The sequence below is a fragment of the Heterocephalus glaber genome, unplaced genomic scaffold (assembly GCF_053883595.1).
Source record: "Heterocephalus glaber isolate CG9 unplaced genomic scaffold, H.glaber_assembly_v1.0 deba00001532, whole genome shotgun sequence".
NCBI lineage: Eukaryota > Metazoa > Chordata > Mammalia > Rodentia > Bathyergidae > Heterocephalus > Heterocephalus glaber.
The window spans coordinates 26,660,394-26,675,716 of record NW_028258330.1 but is presented as its reverse complement, the minus strand read 5'-3'; the positions used below and the strand labels follow the sequence as shown (position 1 = coordinate 26,675,716).

General features: G+C 39.4%; 2 protein-coding genes across 3 annotated transcripts in view; both read left to right on the top strand.

Annotated features, from left to right (window-relative positions):
• Positions 1-1,992: 1,992 nt before the first annotated feature.
• On the top strand, positions 1,993-13,789 carry Rbm12 (RNA binding motif protein 12). Of its 2 annotated transcripts, none has more exons than XM_013066713.3 (3): positions 1,993-2,138; positions 7,537-7,618; positions 10,384-13,789. In XM_013066713.3, the coding sequence occupies exon 3, from the start codon at positions 10,406-10,408 to the stop codon at positions 13,298-13,300; it is 2,895 nt and encodes a 964-aa protein (XP_012922167.1). In that variant the 5' UTR covers positions 1,993-2,138; positions 7,537-7,618; positions 10,384-10,405; the 3' UTR covers positions 13,301-13,789. The 2 variants fall into 2 exon arrangements, with proteins under 2 accessions (XP_012922167.1, XP_012922168.1); XM_013066714.3 differs by having other exon boundaries at positions 2,001-2,138; positions 7,569-7,618.
• Positions 2,008-15,323, top strand: part of Cpne1 (copine 1) — a 46,380-nt gene continuing 33,064 nt past the window's right edge. Inside the window, 1 exon segment of the mRNA XM_087188954.1 lies at positions 2,008-2,138. The gene's annotated coding sequence lies outside the window, so the exon portion shown is untranslated.

The following is a 15,323-nucleotide window of genomic DNA, read 5'->3' as shown; positions in this document are numbered from 1 at the left end:
ACTGTAAAATAACTATACAAAGACTTACAGATTGTGACAAGTCCTATAAATGAAATAGAGTATTATGACTAAGTAGGGAGAAGTGGTGCTGAATCTTCTTGGAAAGCTTTTCTGAGGAGGTAATGCTTAAGCAAAAATGTAGAGTTAGAATAGCTCATCTACAGATGAGTAAGGATGAGAAGAAACAGAAGGAGCTTGGCATGTGTAGAAGTACAATGTGTTTGAGAAAACAAGAAAAAGCCAGTGCAAGTAGAGTAGTTTTTCCATTTGTGGTCTGAACACATATGTAGATAGTTATAAAAAAAGAGAAAAAATAAAATGTTAAGAGTTCAGAGCAAAGCGTGAGCATGGTGGCATATACCTGTAATCCTAGTGCTTGGGGGGCTGAGGCAGGAGGATTGCCATGAGTTCAAGACCAACCTGAACTACATAGGGAGATCCTGTGTCAACTCCCCCCCAACCCCCCCCCCCCAAAGTTCAACACCCTTTGTTTTTTGACAGTACTGGGGATTCAACCCAGAGCCTCATGCATGCTAGGCAAGTGCTCTGCCACTGAGATACATCCCCAGCTCTTTTTAAAATTTTATTTTTAGGCTCTTGCTGAGTTGCCTAGGCTGGCCTTGAACTTGGAGTCCTGCTGCCTCAGCTTCAAGCACTTAGGATTAAGAGTTGTGCAACATGATGGCTAGCTTCCTCTTTTTTAAAAATAAACTTTTGAGTAACTTTACATTTATAGAAAAGTTGCATTTAAATAGTGCAGAGTTGTATATCCATTACCAGTTTCCTCTAATTATATAATCTTATAAAAAACCACAGTACATTTGATAAAATTTAATGTTAATACTGTATTAATGAAATTTGAAAAATTTTTCAGATTTCAGTAGTTTTCCTATTAATGGCTTTTCTCTTTTCCAGAGCCAATCCTGGATACCATATTGCATTTAGTAGGTTTTTGTTGTTGTTGTCCCGGGGGATCGAACTCGGGACCCTGCGCTTTCGAGGCAGGTAGTGGCACCACTGAGCTAAATCCCCAGCACAGTTTTTTTTTTAAATGAACTCTATTTTACGTATAAAGTATAAAATGTAAGTTTGATTTTAAAATGTGGTTTTAAAAAAAATATGGTTTAGCTGGACGTGGTGGCATTTGCCTGCACTCAGGAGGCAGAGGCAGGAGGCTTGCCTTGAGTTCGAGAGTAGCCTGAACTACATAGTCAGACCTTGTCTAAAAAAAAAGTTTGTTTTTTCAGTTTGCTGTTTTGGGGGTACTGGGCTAGCACCACTCAAGTGTTACCATACAAATCATTCTAAGTGTTATGAGAATTTAGCCCTCATTTTCAGTTGGTTCCTCCCTTTTGATTTGGAAGACAAAGTCAATCATGGACATATTTATTTATAAAGTTGCATGGTGTAGGCGAGGAGAAGGAATTGGAGGGGGTGTTTAGGACAAAAGCAGCTTGAGAATACATAGTTTCTTCAATAACAAAACGTGCAGCTGTGTAATTTACTAGATTGAATTTGTGGTTTTTTTGTGGTACTGGGGATCGAACTCGGGTCCTTTAGTTTGCGAGGCAGGCGGCGGAACCGCTGAGCTAAATCCCCGGCCCTAGATTGAAATTTTTTAATGGGAAAAATCAGCTTTTGGCTGACAGGATATTATCAGCGAACTAGCCTCTACTTTGTGGTCCGCTTAATCCTCAAAACAGTTCTGCGAGATAGGCACTTCCTTCCTTCCTTTCGCAGTGGCTCCAAAAAGTGAAATAATTTGCACAAAATCTCGCAGTAAAGCGCCGAGGCATTCCAACCATCCCGCCAAAGCCTGGACTGCGTGCAAACGGACGCACTGATTTGAGAGCTCCTCATATCACAAACACCTTCAACCTCCGGGAGGTCGCTGGAGTACCTCGGGTGCGCGTGCGCGTGCGCTGCCCCGCCCCATGACGTCACTTGTCAGTTCCGCCCCCTTCTGGAACGCGGAGCCGCTGAGTGGGCCGGCGGCCATTTTGTGAAGCAGCGAAGGAGGTGGTCGCTGCGCTGGGCCACAGGACGCCGTTCGGGCTGGGGCTGTCGGCCGCGGGGCAGAGGCACTCGCGCGGGGGGTAACTCGGGTCTGGGTTCTGGTGACGCGCAAGCTCTCCCCGGTAAGACTCCCGCAGCCCCTGAGCGGGCGGGACTGTGCGGGGCTCGAGCCTCCCCTAGGTGGCCCGGGGCGGGGCCTTTGGAGGCCTCCGAGCCCGCCGCAGCGAGCGCCCCACACAAAGGGTTGGGGCAGAGCTGTGGGGGACCTGGGGTGCCACTTGTACCTCTGTGGCCAGAGAGGATGTAAGGACGCCGCCAGAGGATGAGCCTGCGTACTGAAGTGGAGACGAGGCCTTGGCGCTGACGCCCGGATGATCTGAGATAGGGAAGCAGCCGGAGCTGGGTGGCCCTGTGGCCCCTGAATTAACGGGGACTGCAGTGGAAACATACCTGCATACCTAATGGGGACCACTTCCTTTGGCTCCAAGTGGGGCAGAGATTATAACTACACCTCTGCTTCGAAGTGGGAAAATAACCATAGTGAGGACGCTTCCTCTACCCGAAGTGGAAAGGAGGCCCCTGTGGCCTTCCAGCAAAAATAGGCTACTGTGAGGACACACCTGAGTGGGAGGAAGCCACAGCCAGTGCACTCTTGTAATTGCAGGAAGTCGATCTCTGAGCCGGCCGCCGTTTTGGCCTGAAGGTGGTGGGGGTTGTAGTGACACTTCCTAGGCCCTGCGGTGGGGAGGGACTTACTCAGGGATCTAGGCAGTTTGAGAAGACCGTGTCTGTAAGCTGCACCTTTACTGCTCTCTTTAGAGAGAATCCTCTGGCGCTGGAGTTGGAGTTCTTGTTGAGTGGTGGAGCGTAAGTGGTTTTGATGGGTAGTTGTGTTTCTCAGAAGCTTGGTGGCGCTGGTTTGCAGCCACGTGAAATGGACGGGAGGGCCTTTGAGGACCTACAGGTGATGGGGATGGACTTTAGTGCAGCACACTTAGCTGGTACAGTGTGAGGACTTTGAGTGTGCCTCCAGTGAGTGCTTTATAGTGAAAAATCTGAGAGGCTCCGGTCTGGGCTACTCGGAATTATTTAGTGCTAAGCATTCATTCAGTTAGGTAGTGTATATTGAGAATTTTAGGGGGTGCTGTATGGGTTTCTCGGCCCTAAAACCTTGGTTCCTGGATTCCCAGAGATGACCCACAGTAAATGGGGGCTGTTGATAGGAACTGTTTTGTATTATTTAAAATTAGGATGATGCCAGTTAATCTGGGGGGGAAAAACGGGCAACGGAAGGTTGTTGAAGGGAAAGGGTTGCAACTGGAGTATTTGTTAGAGGTGATTGCTTGAATAGTTTGAAATGGTGTAAATTTTGCAAAATGCAGTCTTAGCAACAAGAATTGCCTGGGACCTTGTTAACTAGTGTATATATATATATTTTTTAGTGTATATTGTTAATTATTTCAAAGCACCTACAGTTGGAAAAACAATTCTCACAAGTCTGGATATGTAGAGAAATCTTGTTTGTGTGGTTTTTTGTTTGGAGTTACAGAAATTAATACAAGACTGGTTGTACTTGATTTTGAAATTTTGTAGTTTTGGTAGAATGGAGGGTTTTGTTTTTTACTTAGTGAAAGGTAATTCGTATCAGGCATTCATCTAAGAATATGGTGCTTCACATAAACTCAATTTTTGAAGGAAATGTTTGTGTGTTCAAGAGGATGTGTTTAGTATGTATCATTGGACAGCTTTTTTTTAAACCAAGACAATGATTTTTGTTGCTTCTTTATGCTCGATTAAATGTTGATTACTTTGTATGTGGGCTGTAATGCATAATTTCAAATTTTCTTATGTTCAGATATTTTAGGTGAAAAATGCAGCTTTAGAAATCATCGTGGTAGTTTTAATGTGCTACTTACTACTAGTACACTTCAGGTTTCTTTAACTTTATTTAAAATGTCAGATTTCTTAGAATTTGGGGTTGTTGGTACAATTTTTAGATAAAACTTGATTCCAGTGACAATATTGATACTGCCTTTATTCCATTTTCTCAGAGCCACACATCATTCAGTTTGGACAAACATTTTCTTTTGTAGATGTAGGAAGAATTGTCAGTAATTTGTTGGACAAAAGATGTTTTTAGATGTCCTTCAGTAAAATCAAAGACGTGTCCAGTTTTACATTTTAACGCTTGGCCCACAAGAGTTTAATAAATGTTCTTGGAAATGAATACTGTTAAATGTTTTAGGTCTACTAAATAGAAAAATTATTTCATATAAGTTTTATCAGATTTTACTGTCATCTATGTACCCTTCGGTTTGCAGAGGTTTAAGTTTAAAGTCAGCTTTTTAAGTCTTCAAACCATAGGGAAGGTGAATATGGTTGGTTTAAGTTAGAAGTAATTTTTCTTTGAAGTGTAAATGAAGTAAGATAATGACCATTTTAGTTGCTGTTTGGGGAGATCAAAAAATAATATTGAAGTCTTTGGCAGGAGGAATATCTTAGAAATGTCTTTTGACTTGCTGCTGTCTTTGAGTACTGAATGGGAAGTTAATGGGAAAGCTGAGCATTGTATTATAAAAGGGATGCATCTGTATCAATGTCAGAAGAATTTTTTCATTTAGAATGATCCCAGCATCTGAAATGTGTTCCATTGGTGGTGGGAGACAAAATCAAATGGATGAAGCTGTGGTTGTTTCATACTGCTTACCATAATGTGATTATACTGCTTTATGGCATTCTTCCCTTTGTAATTGATCTGTATTGCTCATCTTTGAGGTGAACGTTTTAGGAGGTTGCTAGTTTGTTTCCTTTGAATCTGAAGTGTTCAGTTCTGATTCTTGTTGAATAAAGACTGATGACTGAACAAAGTAAAAATTCATTTTGGGTGTGTATTAGCAGATGAAGAGTAGAAATGGTCAAGTTCTAGTTTGTGCCTTGACTACTTGATGAAGAGATTTGTTGTCAGACATTTTATTCTAAAATCCCAAATGATAGGAATGGCTAGTAAATGAAAATGTCTATCCTGTCATAATATGCTGTTTTTAGCACACATTTGTAATTTATACACGTATCTGATATTTGTCACCCTGAAGCAAAGTCTGTATTAGGACATGAAGTGGAAACTAAAGTAAGCTGTTTCTTTTTTAGGTCTCCTGAAGTATATCAATAGATTAATAGCAAAACAGGCCCATTTTCTTCTTGCTTATCCTTATACTCTCTATATAGGTAAAATATATATTTTTAGTTGTTTTCTTGGGTAGAAATCAGTTTTGTTCTTGTGAAGTTCCCCAGAGATTATAGGTGAGTGGGGTGGATTTTTAAATTTGGGAGCCTGCATTTGATTGTTAACATTTATTTTAGCATGTAGGAATGAGCAGGTTCCTGGAAAATATTGATACATTTATTAAATTATTGTTTACAAAGTGAGACATTGAAACAAGTACAGTACTTCAGCTCCCTTTACCCTTTTTTCCTTCTGAAGAAAGATCTAATAGCAAAGGTTGTAATTTCTGGTTTCCACTTTGTGAATACTTGGTTTGGGTGGTATTGGACTTCTTTGTAAAAGTAAAAGCAGTACAAATTTGTGTCTGGATTGATTTTTGTGTTGTTGAATACAAAATTGAACTATACATTTGCCAGATACAGCTGGGTTTTCAACCTTTTGTTGCTAAGAATTTTTCTCTTATTAAAATAATTTCTGGCAACCTTGTAGAAATTTTTGAGTACATCTAGTGAGTGCCCTTTGGGTTCAACTGGCCAATCCCAGTGTTCTTTTCCAGCTACCTCCATGGGTCTGGAAGAAAAGAGGCTGAGAAATCTATTTCCTTCATTCGTGGCATATATGCCCAGTTCTGTATCAGACCTTTTTAAATGAGAATTTCAGATTCTAATGGGGTCAGATGTTTATCACAAGTACTTACCTAGAAAATTTCCATGGTTCTGTAGCTTCTAAAATTAATCCTATATATTTAGAAATCAATATTTCGGTCAGATGTGGTGGTACAGTCTTGTAATCTCAGCACATGGGAGGGCTGAGGTAAGAGGATTACTGTGAGTTAAAGGCTAGCCTGGGTTATATCGTGAGGTCAGGGCCAGCCTGTCATGGCAAGGTCATGGCGAGACCCTGTCTCAAAAAAACAGTAGATAAATAAATAAATATTGCAGTACTTTATGCCCTTAATTGTTGTATTTGAAGCAGATTTTTTTCTGTTTCATATTTCCTTTTGTGACCAGTTAAATAAACTGCTGGATGTGGCTTTTTAAATGAAGAATTTTTAAAGTCTTCAGACTTAATTAGGATGGATTTCTACATGTCAAAAATTACTACAATGCTCTGGGCTTTGAAAGGTGTCTTCATAATATTTGCATAGCTTTCTGTGGCAAAACAATCTCACTATTACCTAGTAATTTGAGTAGTTGCTTTAAAAGATATTTGGCTTCTTTAGACTAGTTTGGAAATAACACTGAAGATTTTTGAAATTTGCTTTACTTTTTGATGATGAATCTTAAGCTCATTAGTTGGTGTCTTGATTTTGAAAAATGTTAGAAATGAACATTCAGATGAGTAGTCTCTGGTTAATACTGAATAGTGGCAATTATTTCCTTTCTCTGAATGTAAAAAAAAAAAAATGACCTTTTGAATGTAATTGTTTAATCATGTGGTCACAAATATTACTGGTGAATTGTTCCAAACTTCACAAGTTTGGAAGAAATTCCAGTGAAAGTTGAGGGACCTGTTTTTACTTTGGGAAATATTTTTAATATGTCAGATACTTCAAGGCAATTTTTTAAAAAGTTTTTTGAAACCGTTGTGGTGTTAGAACTTTTCCTTAATATGTTGAACCCCAGTGAAATTAGTTCATATAGCCAGAATTTTCACTTCATTTATGTTTGTTTGATGATATTTTGGTGCAAAGGAAAGTACATGGAAAGAGAAATTGCTGTAATTTCTGTGAGCACCCTTGAAGACTTAATGTGTTCAGGAGTTGTTTTTGTGTGAATTTGTTCCTTTTCTTCAAAAGTTTGGTTGGAACCTAGGAAGGATAGGTACAGGTTGGACTTCTTAGAAATTTTCTGCATTGGTTTAATCAAGTAATAAAAGCAATCAGTTACCAGCTCCAAAGCTAAAATTTATGACTCTTTGAATTTTTGGTTGGTTCATTCTTGGGCTAGTTTGTGACTCACTTTTGATGTATTTCAATATATAAATATTTTGAGAAACTCTAAAGTGTGAAAGCAATACCAGGTTAAAAAGCATGTGTGGGATTTTGGTATATGCCTTGTTTGTTTTTTTTTCCTTCGGAACCCAGGGGTTGAACTCAGGACCTTGTGCTTGCAAGGCAGGCGGTGGTGCCACTGAGCTAAATCCCTGGCCCAACCTTTTTTTTTTTTTTAATTCGTTCTAATGAAATATTCTGGTGGTTTGAGACTCGCCTTCATAATGTACAGTTCAGTGTGGCCTGTGTGTGTTGTTTTGTGTTTCTTGCATTGATTTTTGCCTCCGTTTATTCTCTATTGCAGTCTAAAAGTTGGTTTTAATTGGTTGCCCACAGGATTGACTTGACCTCTACTTGTTAAGAAAATACATCTCTTGTTTTATCAGGTAAGAGACTTTGAATAGAGGGTTTGTTTAATACAAAATAAAATGAGATGGCTTTTTAAGAAACATGAAAATTGTGCTCTTTTCAGCAGCACATATACTAAGAAACATGAAAGTATGTGTAATAATTACATTGTGTGCGTTTACAAGCCTGTCTGGGGGGTGGGGTGAATGGACACCTTGAGTAGTTGCTTCATTTGAAGAATTAGTTTTATATGGATGCATTTCTTTTGCTACATTCCTTATTGTTAGGTAGTAAGAAGTTAGCTATTCTTTTTCTTCAGTAGCATAGGCTATTACAAATACAGGTGTTTGTTATTTGTGTGATTATTTATATTCCCTGGAAGTATAATTATAGATCCTGGATCATAAGTTTAAGTACAAATTTTAGATGGAACCTGAAGAATTGAATAATCTTTTTGTTTAAATAATTAAGCTAGGGCCGGGGATTTAGCTCAGTGGTTCCACCGCCTGCCTTGCAAGCTCAAAGACCTGAGTTTGATCCCCGGTACCAAAATTAATTAATTAATTAATTAAGCTAGACTCAAGATAGGTTGAAGTGACCTATCTCTTAAACAGGTACCTAGTAACAAAATCACAGATGTTGCATTTTTAAAACTTAAAACTTTTTTTCAGATGGCTTTATGAATAAATTTTGTGCTCTGCTTTAATTTTCAGCCCTTTTCTAACTGGTTATCTGAGGCACATTTTCAGTGGCGTGTTTTCATGTGTACCTTGAACAGACTTTCATTAAATCTCTTAGCAGAAAAATGGTTTTAAGACTTAACTGTCATATAGCCTTGTGTTTAATTTTCTTGGAACCATATCCAGTTCCCATTTTATTGTGTAAGTCCAAGCTAACATATCCCTCTCAGGTAGTTTTGGATACTTGGGTTGTTTCCTTCACTTAAAGTGATTAGATATACTTTGATGTTGAACAGGAATGCTATCTCAATTTTTCACATAGCCACATATTTTAGATATAGTAAGGAATGCAAATTTGGTGTAATTACTTTAGTAAAAAAGAGAAAGTCTGTCTATTGGTATTTTTTTAGTGCTAATTTTTCTTGTTGATTCTTGCAGTCCACAAATGAAAAGCTTTACCCACTTTCCCCAAATTTCTAGTGTTTTATAATGGTCTCACAAAGAACATTTTCTGTTGTGAGTCTTAATCTTTCTGGATTAAATTTTAGAATAGCTTTTATATTATTGAGTATAAGCATATGAGAAAAACCATAAAAACCAAAAAGTATATTTCTCTTTCCTTTGTGTGGTTTTTTTTTTGAGATACTACTGTGTTGCCCAAGCTGGCCTTGAACTCATGATCCTCCTGCCTCAGCCTCCCAAGTAGCTGGGCTTACTGGTACATGCCACCATGCCCAGCTTATTTGTCATAATATTGATACAATTACAGATTTTATTACTTTAAATTAGTATTCATACAACACTTGAAGAACTCCTTTTATGGAATTGCATAATTCTCAGAGGTTATGGCAAGGAACCTTGCCTCTTTTAATGTTCTTGTTTCAGAAGCGGACTTCCTGAGGTCTCAGAGCTAGTTTAATACTCTTATCTTTAAAAGTTGGTTTGCCCAAATTAATTTGAAGTTAATAGTTTTTCCAATCCCACATTAGAACTTAAATACTGAAATTTGATGTAAATTTGGGAGAAAGTTTTCTTTTGACTAAATCAAAGTAGATATTTATTAAGGTGATCATTGAGCAACCAGAGATCACACAGGATTTTTGTCGAGTTGGAGACTGTAACCCTAGTTTTTCTAAAACCAAACCAAGAAGTAACTCTTCTTTGTCATCCTACCCATAGGGGAAAAATAAGAATTTTTTTTTAATGGAGAGTTTGGGAATATGTCATTGAACCTCAGTTTTAATTAAAATAGCCACAGTGAATGTACTGTAATTATGTTCTGCTTTTTAAAAGGATGGATAAACTGGCCTGGTGTTGCACATTTGTAATCCCCCCCCCCTACTTGGGTGATTGAGGCAGGAAGATATTCAAGGCCAGCCTAGACAACATAGTGAAACACTGTCTCAAAAACAAAAACCACTTGGTAGATCAAACCAGCTGTCCTATTTTTTTTAGGATTCTTAGTATGCATTAATCTTCTTTGTAATAAATTATACATGCAGTTTTTCTTAAAGCTTTTATAAGCCTGAAGTTTTTGGATGAAATATCATAGCAATACAGTACTCATTTGAGGCTTGAATCTGTTTTAGTGTTAATTATTTGTAATTCATGGGCATTCTAGTTCTGTTTCTGTTGGATTTTGAGAGTGGGCCCTATATATGACACTAATAATTCTATGAAATTACCAAGTTTATTGGAAAGATGCTAAACCAGTTTTAAATATTAACTTTGGTGCATCCTTTGCATGATTTCTTTTCCTGTATGTTTCTTGATTTGACTTACACATTTCTTTTACATCTTTCTGAATGATTAGTGGTCTGAGTGATATACGTGGTGATTTTACTGTTCTATAGTTGTTATTTTCTGAAACTTTGAGTTTTGGGATCGAACTTCTGATTGTTTCCAGAAGTAATGCCTTTGGAGGTTGAAATTTTCTAGGTTTTACATTGTAGTTGGCACTGAATGTTCAGTTTTTAGCATATCTAAATTAAAGAAAGACATTGTTTATTGATAGTTTGAGGGACTGTTTGAGGGCCTAATATGGTAAATGGTCATTCTTGCATCTAAAAACTTGGTATGATAAACAGGAGTCTGACCTGGCCGTTGCCTTTTCTCATCTGCAGGTGTGTGTGGTTTCAGCGCAGCATGGCTGTGGTCATCCGTTTGCAAGGTCTCCCAATTGTGGCGGGGACTATGGACATTCGCCACTTCTTCTCTGGATTGACCATCCCTGATGGGGGCGTGCATATTGTAGGGGGTGAACTGGGTGAGGCTTTCATCGTTTTTGCCACTGATGAAGATGCAAGGCTTGGTATGATGCGCACAGGTGGTACAATTAAAGGGTCAAAAGTAACACTGTTGTTGAGTAGTAAAACAGAAATGCAGAATATGATTGAACTGAGTCGTAGGCGTTTTGAAACTGCCAACTTAGATATACCACCAGCAAATGCTAATAGATCAGGACCACCACCTAGCTCAGGAATGAGTGGTAGGGTAAATTTGCCTACAACTGTACCCAACTTTAATAATCCTTCGCCAAGTGTAGTTACTGCTACGACTTCTGTTCATGAAAGCAACAAAAACATACAGACGTTTTCCACAGCCAGCATAGGAACTGCTCCTCCAAGTATGGGAACTTCTTTTGGGAGCCCAACGTTCAGCTCAACCATTCCGAGTACAGCCTCTCCAATGAATACAGTCCCTCCACCACCAATTCCTCCAATTCCAGCACTGCCATCTCTGCCACCGATGCCATCCATTCCCCCAATACCAGTTCCCCCTCCAGTACCTACATTGCCTCCGGTGCCTCCTGTCCCCCCAATTCCCCCAGTCCCTTCTGTGCCACCCATGACCCCACTGCCACCCATATCAGGTATGCCACCCTTGAATCCGCCACCTGTGGCACCTCTACCTGCTGGAATGAATGGCTCTGGAGCGCCTATAAATCTGAACAATAATCTGAACCCTGTGTTTCTGGGTCCATTGAATCCTGTTAACCCTGTCCAGATGAACTCTCAAAGCAGCGTGAAACCACTTCCCATCAATCCTGATGATCTGTATGTCAGTGTGCATGGAATGCCCTTTTCTGCAGCGGAAAATGATGTCAGAGATTTTTTCCATGGGCTCCGTGTTGATGCAGTGCATTTGTTAAAAGATCATGTAGGTCGAAATAATGGGAATGGATTGGTTAAGTTTCTCTCCCCACAAGATACATTTGAAGCTTTGAAACGAAACAGAATGCTGATGATTCAACGCTATGTGGAAATTAGCCCTGCCACAGAGAGACAGTGGGTAGCTGCTGGAGGCCATATCACTTTTAAGCAAAGTATGGGACCTTCTGGACAAAGCCATCCCCCTCCTCAGACACTTCCCAGGTCAAAATCACCCAGTGGTCAGAAAAGGTCAAGGTCAAGATCACCACATGAGGCTGGTTTTTGTGTTTACTTGAAAGGGCTACCATTTGAAGCAGAAAACAAACATGTCATTGATTTTTTTAAAAAGTTGGATATTGTGGAAGATAGTATTTATATAGCATACGGACCCAATGGTAAAGCAACTGGTGAAGGCTTCGTAGAGTTCAGGAATGAGGCTGACTATAAGGCTGCGCTGTGTCGCCATAAACAATACATGGGCAATCGCTTTATTCAAGTCCATCCAATTACTAAGAAAGGTATGCTAGAAAAGATAGATACAATTCGGAAAAGACTCCAGAACTTCAGCTATGACCAGAGGGAAATGGTGTTAAATCCAGAGGGAGATGTCAACTCTGCCAAAGTCTGTGCCCATATAACAAATATTCCATTCAGCATTACCAAGATGGATGTTCTTCAGTTTCTTGAAGGAATCCCAGTGGATGAAAATGCTGTACATGTTCTTGTTGATAATAATGGGCAAGGTCTAGGACAGGCATTGGTTCAGTTTAAAAATGAAGATGATGCACGTAAGTCTGAACACTTACACCGTAAAAAACTTAATGGGAGAGAAGCTTTTGTTCATGTAGTTACCCTAGAAGATATGAGAGAAATTGAAAAAAATCCCCCCGCTCAAGGAAAAAAGGGGTTAAAGATGCCTGTGCCAGGTAATCCTGCAGTACCAGGAATGCCAAATGCAGGAATCCCTGGGGCTGGAATCCCCGGTGCGGGAATCCCCGGTGCGGGAATCCCCGGTGTGGGAATGCCCGGTGCGGGAATGCCCGGTGTGGGAATGCCCGGTGTGGGAATGCCCGGTGCAGGAATGCCTGGTGCAGGAATACCAGGTGCTGGACTTCCCAGTGTGGGTATACCTGGTGCTGGAATACCTGGTGCGGGGATGCCCACTGCAGGAATACCCACTGCAGGAATGCCAGGTTCAGGAGGTGAAGAGCATGCCTTCCTGACAGTAGGATCAAAGGAGGCCAGCAATGGTCCTCCATTTAACTTTCCTGGTAATTTTGGTGGGTCAAACGCTTTTGGGCCACCTCTTCCTCCTCCAGGATTAGGAGGGACCTTTGGTGATGCTAGGCCTGGTATGCCTTCAGTTGGTAACAGTGGTTTGCCTGGTCTAGGATTGGAAGTTCCAGGTTTTGGAGGTGGACCAAATAATTTAGGTGGGCCATCAGGATTTCCAGGGGGCCCTCAGAATTTTGGAAATGGCCCTGGTACCTTGGGTGGCCCCCCTGGCTTTGGAAGTGGCCCTCCTGGTCTTGGAAGTGCCCCAGGCCATTTGAGTGGACCACCAGCCTTTGGACCTGGACCTGGCCCTGGCCCTGGCCCAATACATATTGGTGGTCCCCCTGGCTTTGGGTCTAGTTCTGGAAAACCAGGACCTACTGTAATTAAAGTTCAGAACATGCCCTTCACTGTGTCTATTGATGAGATTTTAGATTTCTTTTATGGCTATCAAGTTATCCCAGGCTCAGTGTGTTTAAAGTACAATGAAAAAGGTATGCCCACAGGTGAAGCCATGGTGGCCTTTGAATCCCGGGATGAAGCCACAGCTGCTGTCATTGACTTAAATGATAGACCGATAGGCTCAAGAAAAGTAAAACTTGTATTAGGATAGCCATTTATTCTTTATAGGGTAGATCTTCATATTGCTGTGATTAATGCATCCAGATTTGTTTTCCTAGTATTTTCAAGTTAGAACCTGTGGATTGTTTCAATTGCATATAGATTGGTTTTCATAACATAGAGCATTGGTGACTGTTTACAACTTACTATCAGGATAAACATTGCTGTATGTTACAGTAAAGCTATCTGGAAAGAACACAAACATGATTTTGGCATACCATTAGAGAAACCATTTGTAAAACCCAGTGATGACAAAGTTTATCAAGGAGTCTAGATTGTTTTGTTTTATACCATATGGGATGAAGAAAATAGAAATGTTAGTAGAGCTCATTGAGTTTGCTCTTGCCAGCTGCTGAAAAATAGAAGTTGGCTACCCTGGGAATTTGGTTTAAAGCTGAATAGATTCGCTTTGTTATAGGGTCAAAACTTTGTCTGAAGTCTTCATTTTCTTTTAAAATTTAATAAAATCTCTGTATACAGATTCATTGTATGTACCTTTATTGCTTCTTGAGGGTTCTTGCTGTATAGACAGTCCTGCTTTCGGACATTGCTGCTTTGTTTGCTAATCGACTCATTTGTAAATGAGCAGAACTGTGTTGTTGTTGTTGTTGTTGTTGTTTTTCTCAACCTAAAACTCCATACTTGGTTTGTGCTATAGTCCTGAACTTTGATTTTTAATGTCATACTTAAAACTGTGTAGAATAAGAGTTTTGCTATACAAATAAACTACGGAGTCTTCTACCTACCAGAGCCTTTTTGGTTTGACCACCAAGTTTTAGTTTAATAAGTTTAAAAATTGTTCATGTTGTTTGGATGGCATCAAAGACCAGACACCACTCTTAGTAATCAGAGTTAAGATGGCTTGATTTGAAGTCCTGTCAGTGATGGACTGATTGTTCTAGCAGTTTCCTTCTGTCCCATCATAATGTGAAATTTTGGCCTTTAAACAAAGAGATGTTCATTCATAAAGAGTATTATATGTAGGCTTTTAAAACTGAAATTGAAATTGTTAGCTTTGTTAGCAGTGGTAGTATAGAATAAAAGATTCATAAGATGGTCCATAGGTTGATATGTTAATCCTGTTAACTTGGAGGCTTTTTTGTGTAGTTTGGTATAAACGTGGAACCTGTTTACAAAATTTTTTTATGCACAGTAAAAGTGCAAGTGCCAGAGATGAGAGAATTGAGATTCCTTGCCCTTTTATGTTCTTTTCTTTGGGATTCAGGACACTAAGGTAGGAGGACCACATAGGATCTGGTTGATAAGTGTCCTTGTCATAAAAATTGGCCTTACAGCAACAAGGCTGTACTTCAGGTTTTTTTTTTTTTCTTAGTTAAAATGCTCAAAAGATGTGTCACATTATACTATAAACATATTGACTGGGAGATTGGTGAGTTATCATGGAAAATAAATTTTATCTTTTACAAGGCCCACTTGTCTTGATTTGAAACATCCCTGACATTTCCTACAAATCAGTGTACTTACAAAGAGATCAGGCTTTTAACAGAAATATATCTTGTTAGAAAATATGTAGTGCCTTTTTGGTGTTGTAAGTCAGTGGAACAGAAACACAGCGTCGTCGTGTAATTTAGTGTTGAGAGTGGCAACAGTTTTTTTTCTTTTTTTGTGAAATGATTGTGTTTAATCTTAGAGGATTGACAGTACAGGATTTTTGTTTAGGGAAAGGATTGTTTAGACTTTGAAAGAAAAGGTGGCGTTGTTTTGAGTCTTGGTAATTTACAAATACAAATATGCTTTAACATCACTAGATACTACCGCCTCAAAAAGTAATGCGATATTTGTATATGCTTTTCTATTAAGTAATCATTTATCATTTCAAAGACAGAATACAAACAACTTCAGAGCTGCTTGGGAGTCTGATTTCAACCACAAATTATTTCCCCTGTTGGAAAACTATTTTCATTTTAGGAAATTGGGTTGTTTTGAAGATGAAATTTTTTTTATCTTTTTTTCACAATTTGTTTTGGTTATATGCTCATATTCTTATTAAATAT